At 38.3% G+C, this 14,809-nt stretch overlaps 1 protein-coding gene across 1 annotated transcript in view; it reads left to right on the top strand.

The window, feature by feature from the left end:
• GPHN (gephyrin) overlaps positions 1-8,435 on the top strand; it is a gene marked incomplete at its 5' end in the record, with an annotated part of 45,520 nt that extends 37,085 nt beyond the window's left edge. Inside the window, 4 exons of the mRNA XM_026084598.1 lie at positions 3,150-3,214; positions 4,504-4,607; positions 5,878-5,974; positions 7,423-8,435. Of these exons, the coding sequence (XP_025940383.1) occupies positions 3,150-3,214; positions 4,504-4,607; positions 5,878-5,974; positions 7,423-7,556 (400 nt within the window). The remainder of the gene's footprint in view (positions 1-3,149; positions 3,215-4,503; positions 4,608-5,877; positions 5,975-7,422) is intronic.
• Positions 8,436-14,809: the final 6,374 nt, after the last annotated feature.

Here is a 14,809-nt window from a genome sequence, read left to right as displayed (position 1 = left end):
AACTGGAACAGAGAGATTACTTTTTAATCAGTAATAGATATCTTTCTGATAACTGTTGCAAATCAGAGAGGAGGAAAATTGGCATACTGCAGACACGTCCGCAATCCTGGCTATGATCACTAAGCTCAGACACTGACAAATAACTGGGAAATATAAGGACATTTAACTGTGGATTTGCTTGACAAGCATCTTGTTTCACTTCAAAATTTACATAACTCAAATTGATGTATACAAGCAATTTCTTGAGGAAGGTGGAATGACAACTAATTTATAAGGGTTTGTTTAAAAAAAAATTGACATATTGAACATAAGGGTTTTAAAGGAAACGCAATGCTTTATGTTGTGTTTACCTCAGAAAACGCTGCTTCAGTATTGCTTTGCTGTAGCAGCACTGCTAATTAATTGTCAAGGAATGTAGTTTGTGGCGACAATAAAGATTACATCTACTGAGAACAGGGAATTCTTTTTCACAAATACAGGAGGGGAGAGATTTCTACAGCTCTGTCTCACTAATGGCGGAGTGCAGTTTGTTTGCAAACTAGGTTGGCATGGTCCGATAACTGAAGCCCAAATGCACCTTGAGAAATGATTCCCTCTAAGCCGTAATTGTTTCCATGGAGGAGAATGGAAAGTGGGTATTTGCTGTGAAAACAGACAAATGCTCTGAGTATCTCTGCACACAACGCAGTAAAGGACTGCTTGAGGGTTGATGCTTGTGCTGCTGCTACCATCACCTCCTTTCCATAAAAGGAACAAGTGAGCTGAAGGCATGTTTCTTCCTGTGCCCTTTGCAACCTAGCGCTGGAAGTTGTTCTGCAGCTTGTTAGACTGCTACAACCAGTGTAGGGAAGTCCCAAAACTGGGACCTGCAGTCCAGATTCTGCTGCTGCCAAAAATGGATAACCTGATTTAGAAAATTCAGAATATTACATTCTGATTGTGGCTTATCTGAAAGCTAAGGGAATGCCTTCTTCTGATGATCCTTCTGTAGACTTGGAACAATAACCTGTTAACAACTATCCATAAAAGCTTTAAGAAATCTTGTTTTTCCCAAACACACCATTTTCATTTTATGCCATAGGAACGATTCCTCACTATTACCAAAACATTTGGTCATCTAAGCCCATTGAGAACTTAAGCACTCTTTGGCTGTAGTACAAGAGCAAATACTCTGTCTCATATATTATTTTATTAAAATTATTATTATATTATTATCTTACATTTTATTATATATTATTTTATTGAGATCTTAAAAGACCTTAGATATGAGTTGTGATTGCTATATTAGGAAAAATCACCATGAATAAGTTCCAATAGCCGAGCCAGATTAGAATTTGATTTGTATGCCTGTACTTTGATGTGCTACATTACTGCAGAGTGATTCCTGGGATTTACCATTCTTCCACTTGATCTGAAAGCTGCTGAACTAATGCAGGGTGATAGCCTATCAAGGAGCAATGTCAGAATAAAGTACCAGAAGACTTTACCAATGATGCTGTTGAAAACTCATATGAGAATTCAGAGTTTCCAGTAAATATGAATTAGCACTTACATTTGTCATACCTCAGTTTGTGCACTGAATATAACATGCTGTAGTTTGGAGGTCTGGCTCACAGTTCCCATCATGTTAGAGACATTTTAACACAGAAACTTCAAACACCAGCTGCCCCTGGTAAAATATGATATTGATTAGTCCTAGCAGATAGAAAATTAAATAGTAATGATGAAAAGTGTGATGTATCTGCTAAGTATTCCAGACCAGGGGATAGTCATTTGCTCAAGATGAAGCTGAGGAACTCAGTCCCATAAAGTATCCTTTCTAATGTTTAAAACAGTGAAAATAAACAAAGGTGTATAGAAAACATTTTTTGAATGGATGAGTCCCTTTTCTTAGCCAGCCCCATTCTTGAGTCATCACAGCACTGCCCTATTTGTATAACTGTAATAGCTAGGATAGCAAGGCGCTAAAGACCGCTCAGGAGCAGCTCTGAAAGAGAGGGAGAACTCTTTACTAATACACCTAGGTCTTCCCAGACTGCAGCTCTGCCTGTCTATCTGAATTTGTTCATCTGCAGAAAATCTAGCATGAACCACTAGCTGTTCTGAAATATTGGTCCACTGTCACTACTGCTGTAGACACTGGAGTAAGGGAGGCTAAAGTCGCTAATATGTTACAAAAAACTTTGGAGAGTCTTATATAAAAAAATACAGCTCTAGAACTGTATAATTTCCATACTACCTCTTTGTTACTTTGGCTTCTAGCATGAAGACAGCATTTGTATTTTTGATTATTAGTTCATCTGCTCTTAGTGACGTTTCCTCACCTGAAGCAAAATCCTCTACTTGTGACTTCACAGTTGAATACCAAGAAAAACTAATTGTTCTGTCATCACAAGCAGAGGATTATGGCTCCACTATGGAATAAGCAGCAGGTGCTCATGAACTGCTAAGAAGGAGAGATCCTGTTTCATTTTATTTTCCAAATATTTTAAATAAAAATGAACATAAACACAAGCAGAAAATAACTGAGCTAGCCTCAGAGCAGTTTATAAATCAAATGATAACACTGGATAGGTCATTACTTCTTAGAGTACTAAGCAGATCCCAAAAGTTGACATACAAAATTGGTATTTTTAAGGGTTGGTAGACTGTTATTCTTGAGGCTGGGTCACTCTAGGTTTCAGAGAATACAGGCAGTCATTTAGCAGAGAAAAGGAGCAGGAAAGGGAAGAAGTCTGTCAGGTTACAATTCATGATTATCACCTCTAAGCTCTACTGCAAGAAAAATATTTATTATAATAAGAATAAAAGTAACTGAGAGTTAAGGGATTATGTGTAATATCTCAAGCAGCTGGGAGAAGAGTTGTGCTGAAAAAAAGAAAGGTCAGGATTTGAAGGGAGAGATGAGATGACTAATGCTGGAGATAAGAGATGATCTGGATATGAATGTCAACTTCCTAAATTCCTCAACACAACTTAGGATAATTGTGACTCTGCCATCCATGAGTAAACAGTCAATGAGGATAAAAGGCCTACAATAAACTTCACATTATGAAATGAGTGAAAAAAACCCTGAGTTTGACTGTGCATTAGAAGGTAGGTTCAGTCAAAGTCCAATGCAGATATTAAATAGCTTTTCTTTCCCGTAGCCTGCCAACAACTTTTGCAACTCTGGATATTGATGGCGTACGAAAAATAATCTTTGCACTCCCAGGTAAGACATTTTGTGATGATTTTTGTTGCTGTGCACAGATGACGACAAACATGAAAAAACTGTGGTATTTCACAATACCCATGCCTGGTATTGCCACCCCTAAGGAAGGTACCTGTAAGGTTTTCCCAGAAATTTCCAGAAGAAACAGAGGGATGTACTAAAGAGTTCTTACCCCATCCTGAGAATTTGCTGTGGTATAGACCTTACGATTTTTTTCCATCCACCAATTTCCTTTTTTTTTTGTGAGTGATACTATACAGCAGGGTTTTCTTACGGTTCCCTCCACCTTCCAAATAGATGCTCTGTGCAGGTAGGTCAGTACATCCCTTCTGAAATATTGAAAATGGAGAAAAAAAGCTAGAGAGTCCAAGAACGTGTCACAGAATTAAGGGGGGGTTCGCAGAATTAAGGGTTTTTTTAAATCATGCTCACACTATGGAACCAAAAGAGGGCAGTAATGCTTCACCTCCTAAACGTTGGGTCGCCTTGAAAAAGCACTGAATTCAGAATGAGTATTTCGTTAGGAATCTGGCTACAAACCTCTCTCCTCTTAAGTTAGGAGGATTCTTTTTTATTCTTCTTGCCCTGGATTTGCATGGTTTTCTGACTGCACAGGACTCCTGTTCTTGATAATCTGGTGGTTTTCAGGTATCTCTCTAGTGCTTTTTTCTCTCCTGTTTCAGTTGTTGCAGTACTTTTTTCGAGGAGAGAGATGAAGAGAGCATCTGTCTAATCATACTATTTATTTTAGAGCTGTCATCTAGGGAAATCCAGATGCATAAGATGAATGTTGTTTGATAAAAGTTGGTCATAAACCTCTCTTGTGTGTCAAGAGAAAACCCTTAGWATTTGTACTAAAGCGTTTCAACAATCTGTCAGGGAATACAAGGTTATTTAATATTGCCTATTTTTCCATAGCTCTTGGAAACCTTAATCATGGATCGAGAGCCCTATCAGCTAGGACCTGCACCTGTGCACAATAAGCCCTGTCCCTGCCCCAGACAAATCTACAAGACTGTGTAAGACAAAAGACAACAGAGGCAAACGCAGGGGCCTCAGGAACAGGGGACAGTTCTGATCAGAGCAGGATTGCAGCCCACCATCAGCCAGATCATGTAGCTCTGAGCAGTTACACATTGTCACGTTCCACTGCAGACTTAGGTGAAATGTTTCCTGTACATAGCATGAAAATCTTTTTAGAATCCTTTAGAGTGTAATTGTTATAAAAATACGAGATTGCTTTCAGCGTATCAAGAGTGAGTCACCTCCGACTGTTCTTTGCTCTACAGGCAACCCCGTGTCAGCTGTTGTTACCTGCAATCTCTTTGTTGTTCCTGCACTGAGGAAAATGCAGGGTATCCTGGATCCTCGGCCCACCATTATCAAAGCCAGGGTAAGAAACATGTCCTATATTTAAAAATTTTTGTCCTGATGTTGAAACACTTCTGTTTGAGCTCTGAAAAGCCGTCTCATTTGGGGAATCTCAAGCTTAGACTAATTTTGACAAGTGGAAAGAAGTTCACAGTAAAGAAAGGTACATTCTGGATCTCCGTTAATGTTTAATACTCAGTCCCATAATTTCTGAGACTTAGATGGCCATCTAATGGATCAAGATGTACATATACACAGGCAGCCATTTTCTGATTAGGCAGGAAGGACACTTTGCTCTATAAAGATCCTGTGGCAAAAAAATGTAGGGTATCTAAATATCTAGGAAACACCTGGAGAGTTAGGTAGTTCTGTATTACCAGCTAGGAACTTTAAACTTCGAAGCCTGTCCTTTCTGTTCTTGAGTAGATTGATTGTATGAGTAACCCACATGACCCCCACTCTAAGCTATGTAAGTCCCTTAAACTATTCATTCCACCTGGATAAGAAATCCTGGATATACTAAAATTATTTTATGTAGTTTCAAGGCATGTTGTTATAATGTTACTTTATTAGTTTTGCTTCAAGGGAAGTACTAAAGAACAGATTGCTTTTTATAACTTTGCCAGCATTCTTGGCTATGCACAGACTTTTCTCTTGCTCCTCATCCCCTGCGTCTCTCTTTTACGCTTCTTCAGCAATCCAAATTCTTCTTTATCTTATGGCTAAAATATTCTAAAACAGACAATGATTTACAGTGTTTCAGTTCTGGGGCTCCCCAACATAACCCTCACTTTTGCATGAATTTTCAGATATGCTTCCAATAAATTCCATTGTAAGCCATCCCACATATTTCTTTTCATTTCAAAGGCTGACCATCTCCCTTCTGTCAGGGCTAGCAGGATTTTGAATGTGAATAAAAGTTTTATCTTTATGCAGTGTAATCCAGAGACCAGAAACTATAAAGCTTTTTTCCAGAGAGATATTATCTTTAAACTCTCAGTAAAGAAACAACTTTGGAATATTCAATTTACCACTTGCATTCTCCAACATAGTCTTTGCTAGTATAATATCAAAATTATAATTCCCTTAAATACTATAGTCTCTTTCTCCTGCAGCTTTTGATCTTGCCCTCAACATTCTCTAACCTCGAAATGCAAATTAAAAAAAAAACCTGTTGTTGAGAAAAGACAACTGAACATATAATGAACAGATAATCGAACAATAATTCCATTTTCTTAGATAGTGAAATCTGAATGCATGACATTTTCATCCTTTCTTTGCTTCTTCTACAGTTATCATGTGATGTAAAATTGGACCCCCGCCCAGAATACCATCGGTGCATACTGACTTGGCATCACCAAGAACCACTACCTTGGGCACAGAGTACAGGTTAGTGCCCAGTCACACTGACTGACAGACTCATTCACAGGTCCTTACCTTCCTACACAAGTGCTTTAAAGCAACCAAGAACATGCACGTGTTTTTTCATACCAGCTTCCTTAGGCAGACTGATTTGCTGACAAACTTGTGCACATGCATACATGTACATTAATATAAAATTCACTCATGATATGACTCACCAACTTAATCATTAAAGCTTTATCTGAATAACCTGTCTTTTTATTCACCCACACAAAAATGCATCTATATGCCTGCATAGGTACACACGTTCCTTTTTATACACATTCATCCAAGCTTACTTGCACTCACTCACACACAGGCATATTTGCTTACTTTTACTCTTGCGCGTGTACTAAACAAACACAAGTTGGGGCCTAAGTAGGAACAATTCAAATAAGTATAATTCTAGCTGAATTGGGAAAGTAGAAGAAATAGCAGAGGCAATATATGTTCTCTTAAAGTACACTAAGTACTTTATTAGTCGTGTTTGCCATCTAGGGATACTTCTGGATATTCAGCTAGAATTGAGGTAAATACTATATTCAAATACTTTTTCCACCTGCATGCTGCTAGAAGACAGACTGTGACAGTTGCTCAAGAGATTCAGGTCCTTAAACAACTAATTGACTTTTTGATACATCCAAATTGTTCAATACAAGGCATTATACACAAGTCTCCATAGGAGATATATTGGCACAGAATGCATCTTACCATTTATTTAGAGAAAATTCTTACCATTGACTCCCAGGATCACTCAGTCTCTGATACATTTGCAGTTGTGATTCAAGATGTTACCTTTACTTACAAAGCCCTATTTGGCTTAACTCATTTTTTGTGCTGTGCACCACTTTTTTCTTTATGCAAGCAAGATTGTCTGGAATGATTTCCTTGTCAGTATGAAAGTTTGAAAACCAAGAAACTAAAGGGCATTACTTTTTATTGCATTTTCATTTTTTGTCAGTACTACCAAGATGATACCTCAGGACATGTTGTAAAGCACCATGTCCCAAAGAAACATGTTCTTTTAACTGATGCATTAAAAAAGATTCTACGTTGTGCTGGATTTTGTTTTTGTACAATCTGAATTAAATGTACAAATTGAAAAATAAGCTAATTTTGACAGGATTAGAAATTCCAATGGAAAAGCAATTTACTATGAAAAGATGTAGAAGCATGGATAAAAGTCTGAGGGGGAAAAATGTGTAAGGTTGGCTAGGAAAGTAATCGGTAGAGACTTTCGAGAACCTGAACAATGAGAGTCTGACTAATTCTCTACATAGTTCTCTGTTTCCATCTTGTAGCCTTTGATCCCAGCTCTATGAATAAGTTAGCAACACGAATATCTTCCTAAGAACAGCTCATTTCCCTCTTGTTGTGTTGCAGCATTTGGAACAAATTGAAAAATTAACTGAAATTTTTCTTTCACTCTCCTGTAGGGAATCAGATGAGTAGTCGTCTGATGAGTATGCGCAGTGCCAATGGACTGTTGATGCTACCTCCAAAGACAGAGCAGTATGTGGAGCTTCACAAGGGGGAGGTGGTGGATGTCATGGTCATTGGAAGGCTATGATGTCACCAGCAAGAGCGAAGCTTTGATGCATGTCCACATATCATTGACTGTATCCTGTAATATGCAACGGCACAGCTAGTTTTTCTGATTTGGATAAAAGTTGATCAGTATAGTCAACATCTTGAACTATATTTCAAATGGAATTTAAATAAATACCTTTTAAAAAAAACTTTAAAAGCAAATCTTAACAAAGAAATTTATTCTGATTATATCAAAGCAACTTTTTCCTTTCCTTGCAATTGCTTTGTGTGTTCAATGCTAGTTCTAATAGCAGTAGCTTTTAGTAGACAGCAGTAGGTGCCTGCAGAACTTGTGTTTTTTCTCATCTTTAAGATACAACTACTTACGCTCTTAAAACAAGGCTGTCTGCTTATTTATACTAGCGTAGACAACACTTGGATTTCCCTTATTAGTATGCTTCATAACCGCTTCACAGAGAGCTTCTGCTTGTTCTTTATCTTGTATCTCGTGTTGATGTGCACAGTGCCAAAAGCAGAGTGGCTGCACTGGGAACCCAATGAAGCCCCGAGGTTTTCCCACCTTGCTGTGCGTTCAGGGATCTCTCTTGTCCCAGCAGCCACCCAGCTCAGTACTCTTGGGCAGTAACTGGATACCTTTTATTTCAACAAACAAAAAAATTGCTTCCTTAAGTGCTGACAGCCTTTTTAACCAATACATTTAAAAATGTACAGAATTAAAAACTAAAAAAAAAAAAAATCAAAGACTGATCTTGTACAGATATTAGTGTTACCAGCATTCGTGTGGAAATTAAATGAGCAAAGAAATAAAACTAATGTTAAACAACTCTGTACCATAACATTTTCTGTAATGATACTGAAACTTAAATGAATAAAAAAAATCCTCAATCATTATTTAAAATTTCACCAGTTTAGCCTTGTTGTTTGAACGAAAAAGATACTGTTTTAAGAGGGTATTTGAGATGGGGGAAGAGGACAGGAAGGAGGCGAAACAGTATGTATAATCTAGAGCATTTCCTAAAATACAGTAGAATGAATGAAGTGAAAATATAAAATGACCTCTCTCACATTCATCTCTCAAGAGACAAAATAGATGCAGCATTTGTAATGGGGAGGGGATTAACTGGCCTAGTCAAAGCTGGAGAATACTTTTTTCCTTTTAAATTGTATGGCAGTCGCAAACAGCCCTTGGGCTGCACTATGTTGCGTAAGATTCTCTTTTTCGATACTGTGACTATTCAGCCCTCACCAGATTATGTACTTTGGTAATTCCACGTTTTGCCTGGGATTCACACCGTATCAGCACCCTGTAGCACCTCACTTCTTGGAGTTCATGGGTCGAATGCTATCCCATCAACTCCGTTCATGAAGTCAGAGGACAAAGACACAAATCTGGATTCAAGTCCTGAATGCCACAGTGGAGCAGATTTGTAGTCCTATGATAACTGCAGACAGCACCCCTGGGGTTCGTTTTAAGACAAAATTCTTTGCCTGGCAACAGCCTCGATACGACGCACACAGGCCAGTACAAAGACAGAAAGCAGGTGAGCACACACCGTGTTCAAAGCCACACCAGCGACTGCTCTTTCAGAAAAATGTTAACACAACTTGTAGATCATATTTCTTTGTTCTGGACTGCAAGTCAATACTTGTAAAATGAATGTAATCTCTCTATGAAATAGCAGGATGGTATCAAATTAAGTTCATGAATGCCTGTATTTACTGTATCAGTAGTGCAGACTACAGGGGTAGCAAGAGTGAGAAGACTTAACTCACCTCTGAGAAATGATGTAGAACAGCCCATTCTTCATTATAATCCAAGATATTGCATAGCTAGTAGTTACTATAGGCAAATACCAGGCAGCATATGCAAAGAAAATTGGAAATTCATAAAGGACACCAGTAACAACAATCTGAGGAAAGATTGCTCATGCAATCAGAGATGTTAGACAAAGATAAAAGAGAGATGTGAGAAAACCTAGGCATGAATATCTTGGGTCTGTTTTACATTAAAACTATTACCCAGTATGAACAGGGCTGAGAGAAGTATTAGTACTAAGCTGTGTACTGTGTATGGATCCATTTAAACCGTATCTCGGCATCATGCCACTTAACCACCATAATAATGAACAAAGCATTTAGAGGTTAAAACGATCAAGATAAAATTTTTCCAGATGAAAATCCTATCACAGATAACATTAATTGCTTTAGTCACTGTACTGTGTTTACTAATGCCCTGTGTCCAGTGTTAGAAGTTTTATGGGAGAAAATAAGCTTTGCAGTTTCTGAGAGAGATACATACAGCCAAGCCAAGTGTTAACACTGAAAGCAATAGCAGTATATTGGAGAAGTAACTGTGGGAGCAGTTTAACTTTAAATCATAATTACAGCTAGGCCTTGATTACCAAACCTAAAATTTACTGTCCAAAGAATTGGCCTTGGTTTTTACAAAATAAATGGATGATGTCAAATCACTTTTTATTGAACTTTCACAAAACACTATTTAACGGAAGGTTGGAAGCTTCAGGAAAGAAATCAAGGACAGATGGATCAGACTCCTCTTCAAGTATGTGGTTGCTTTGGTTCAAGGATTGAAACTTGTGAATGAAAATATTTTAAGGAATACTTTTCACTGTTTTTATTTGTCTAGCTAAGGCTTCAGCACTATCAAAATAGCAACTTAACAACCAGAAGCAATGCCAGCAATGACTGAAGAGTAAGGCTGGTTTTCCAACATTTGTAGTTTTCTCCTTTTTACATAATTTTCTTCAGCACCTATACATGGAGATGATCATGAGTAGAAACATATGCAGTCGTCCTTCAAAGTCCTGGCATAATGCTACAATGACCTGCAAATCCTACAGTGTATCCTAGCATCCTACCTGGGTATCCTGGCTAGCTGGTACCAGAACCTTGAATGTAGCCCCAGATGTGAACTCTTATACAAAAATTGGCCATAATCAACCAGCCAAATAGAAGAGTAGACTGGCCCTTACCAAGTACTAATTTCAAAACTTTAATTACAGAAATCATAACCTTAATTCTATCCTGATATTAAAATATGCTAAACATCACATAAGACAGATGAACTGTCTTTGATCTCCTTAGGTAGTTATTAGAGAACTGTATGACTCAGAGATGACTAATTAACATGGAATCTTTTGCCTTTTTGATTCTTGGGCTGAAGGGTTGCACTTAAAACATATTACAAAATGGTTACTGCTTTGAGGCAATATGCAACTGGAATCATTCTGTAGGTGCTCTCTTTGCCTTCCTCATCTTGCCACTCCTGCAGTATGCACTACAGGTTGTCTTTTTCGACTTGTCTAAGTCCTGAAGAAGTGCTACTTGCCTCATGACCAATAAAGATGGTCTTCAGGCCACAGGGAGTCTGCGCATACCCTGCACTGACCTCAGAAGTTGCCACTATAGTGATTGTATCTACCATTTCCTTCCATTTACCTTGGTTCCAAGTCTGCCAAAGTCACAACGGCAGGTGCCAGTCTCGGATCCTTCGTACGACAGCAATGTGAACAGCCTGCCCTGAGTCACGCTCAGGAAAGCTCTCCAGCCTGATACCTGTGCCAGCGCTTGCAGGGCAGGAACTACCTCTGGAGGTTGAGGCTTTATGATGAGACATCTTATTTCACAGCTGATTTGGAAATCAGGTACCAGGCTAAAATGACCCAGTCCGGCACTTCCTATGGCTCTCTGTTACGTTCTGATACTTAGCTTCTCAGAAACAGCACCATCATGTAAACTGTTTGTGGGGTTTTGTGTTGGATAAGAGAATTATACATTAAAACAAAACAAAAGAAACACCCCACAGCTGTGATTTCTTACATGATAGCAACATGTTTTCAGATATCTCTATTTGCAGTTTGAAAAGAGAAGCAAAGTAAGGGGAAAGGTCAGATAGGAAAAAGGAATAAATATTAGTCCACATTGAAGATACATCTCTCAGGAAGCATATAGAGGTTCATCAGCAATCAAGTTTGGTAGATGTTTTAAAGGTAAGAGTGTATTTCTTGGATACATTTATTTGGTATATTTGAATATGCAGCTTTGTACTTCCTGTGAAGAACTAGTTGGGAGAGTATCAGATGAGAAGTCAGAGACCAATCCACGCTATTGTACCAAACAATAGATTGGTCTGGCAATCTTCCAGTGTGTTACCAGACAGGAAAATAAGCATAGGAAAGAAGATGGTAGATGTTGAAATGCTTATACACAAAGTGGCAAAAAACCCACTGTTTTTCCCTTAGCATGAACATTGAAACTGGATTTTAATAACAGAAAAAAAACATGAAAATGTCTGCCATTTATGCTGATGCTTTCCAAAAACTTCTAGTAGTCTTTTATTCCAAATAAATGCAGGAATATATTTCCAACCTAATAATTCTTTTGTGAGGTGATTTTATGAATTTCCCAAAATTTCAGGGCAGCAAGTCTTTGCTCAAATGTCTTAAATGTATGGCAGTCTCATTCCTGGAGCTAGTTAAAGTGTAACTCCTGTGAAACAGCTAAAGGAAGTTTTGGTACTACAGGTTAGGCAGGGAAGGGCATTTACACATGTAGTAGAAGAAAGCACAGAGACAGTTCTAGGAGAAGTGGACAATGAGATGGTCAAAGTCACAACTATTTTTGGAGAAAAAGGACTTGTAGTGAGGAGAGCAATTGCAGCTGCTGCTGACAGTTAATGCAACAGTCTATTGAATAGAAACAAAGTATAGGTATCCACAGCAGCATTTGGTAAGTACATTGCGATTTAGTGCCTCAGTCTCGCAATGAAGAACATCATATCTAATAATTATAAATACTGAATGGTTTGGCAGCTCCCCCATCCCCCAAAACCAGCCAGTCTCAAAAGACAAAACCCAAAATCTCCACCACTTCTGCACTATACTGCCAGCAGCTTAAGATCTATATTAAATATATTAAAGCAAAGTAGAAAAAAAAAAAAATCCACATTTTTATGTTTCTTTAATGTTTCCTTTATGGTTATTTCTTTTATGTTTTTTTCAGACTTCCTGCTTGTTTTCTGGTAAGTATATCCCTGCCTCTACCCAGAAAGGTGAGTTCCCTTACTAGATATAAACTCAACACTGAAATGCAGACACTTATTGGCTAATTCATGGGGAGGAAAAGCTTGCAGTTTTTCCAAATGTTACTGCCTCATGCTAGTTGCAGGTTTTTCTGAAAGGCCTTAGTGACTCATATTCAGCATTAGATTAAGACTTGCTTTGTGCATTCATGCCATGCTGCACATAAGCTGACAAAGCTCCTAGAATATAAAGCATTCACAAGGGCACTGTAGAGAATGGTTCTAGTTGTCTGCCTGGTCTGGCTCTGATTACTTGCTCCATCTCAGCACCATCTATGCCACTTGAGCTGCCTCCTTGCAGTCACTTGATGAGCATTGCATAGCCTGCCTTGTTGCAGTGCAAGGACTTCTGCATTTGCTTTGCATGGACCCAATTTGGATTTAAAATTACAGACAGACAACTTAATTGTTGCAGGGTTAATTCACAAGCAAAACTGAGAACTGATTGTATACACCAGTAACTCCATAATTAATCTGAACACACCTGAGAAAGCAAATGCACTGTCATGACCCTGGTAACCACTGATTCAATACTAGAAGTAAAGTAACTAAGAAAAATATAAGCGGAGATGAGACTTTTCTGGAAGACAAACCCATGCAAAAACTACATTATAAACAATGGCAGGATAAGATCTCAAAAACCTGATTTACTCCCCTTGTAGACACCAAACAGTGCCAGATTATGAGTCATCTCCTGGTGCATTTGCTTCCATAAAAACAGAAGTCCTGCTTGACAAAGAGCTAAGTGAATGGTGAAAATATCTTTAAAACAGTGGATTGGGCCCAAGAGAATCTGCAACAAGGTGAAATTATCTGACCAAAATAAAATTATAGACATAAGGCCACCAATGCAAAGAATACTGACATGTTACCAGCCAGTGGCACAACAAAAAACTGTCCCACCAGACTGACAAGGAAGTATGCAAAGTGGCCTTCATCGGTGCATGATATTATGCTCATGTTGATTTTATTGTGGCCCAAGCTGGTCCAAAAGTATACCATTACTAAACAGAAATCAGAAAGGTCAGCAAGATGGGTGAGAGTTACTACATCAAGGATGTAAAGCTCATCAAAAACAACACCACATTATTACCTGTTTGACAAGAGCATTTACTAACTGGGAGGTTGTCTGTTGTAGCAAAGCAACCAATCACTTCATCATTTTGAAAAGTTATGCTGTTCGGACCAATAAGTGGTACCTAATTCTACAACCGTGTGCAGACCATCCATTGGCTCAGAAGACGATAAGCTGGATGTTTGCTGACACAACTTCCTACACTTGTGATGGCTGGTTCCAGCAGGAGAAGGCAGCTTTTCGTGGGACTGTTCAAGAAACCCCTGAGAAGGAGACAATATATTGCCAGAAATTTCCCTGTGCTGTGTGGCCTATGCACTTTTAGACAAAAAAATATTTCCCCCGGAAAAACATGACTGATAGTTCATATCTCAGGAAGAGACAGTACAAATGCATGGCAAGTAGATAAAGATGCATCTTCCAAATACTCTCCCAGCATCCACAGTGTTTGTGGCAAGAAGTTCCAAAGCTCAACTAAGCACGGTGTAAAGCATTATTTCCTTTGTTTTGTTCTCAATCTGCCACCTACTTGTTTTATTTGATGCCTCTTAACTTTTGTATTAAACAATGAGGAGACACCCTCACCTGGCCAGCTATAATTTTATAGATGGCTATCTTGTGGATTAAGAAGCCTAATCTATGTAGTCAGCCTTTGTGTCCATACTTAGTCTCAAAGGGTCAATAATTTGGATCATCTTTGATGCCCCTCTTTGCACCTTTTTCAGTTTTCCTATATTCTTTTTGAAATAAGGGGACCAGAACTACACACAGGATTCAAAGACATAACTGTCACAAAAGCGTAATGATGACCTCCATTTGTTCTCTACTTCCTAATAGTGAATCTGCTTTTCACTGCTTCTGAACAATGTGTTTTTACAGATCTATGAAACCTTAAAATCTCATTCTTTACTGATAATAGTCAACCTAGAGACGGTCATTAGAGATGACAGATTAGGAAAATATTTTCCTCATATGTATCATTTTACAGTTCTCTGTGTTGAATTTCCTCAGCTGCTTTATCACACTTCCACTCAACTTTGAGTAATCCTTCTGCAATTCTTTGTAGTCGTCCTTGCCTTTAATACCACAAACATCT

The sequence above is a fragment of the Apteryx rowi genome, unplaced genomic scaffold (assembly GCF_003343035.1).
Source record: "Apteryx rowi isolate R43461 unplaced genomic scaffold, aptRow1 scaffold_647, whole genome shotgun sequence".
NCBI classification, from domain to species: Eukaryota; Metazoa; Chordata; class Aves; order Apterygiformes; family Apterygidae; genus Apteryx; species Apteryx rowi.
This window is presented reverse-complemented; position numbering and strand designations above follow the sequence as displayed.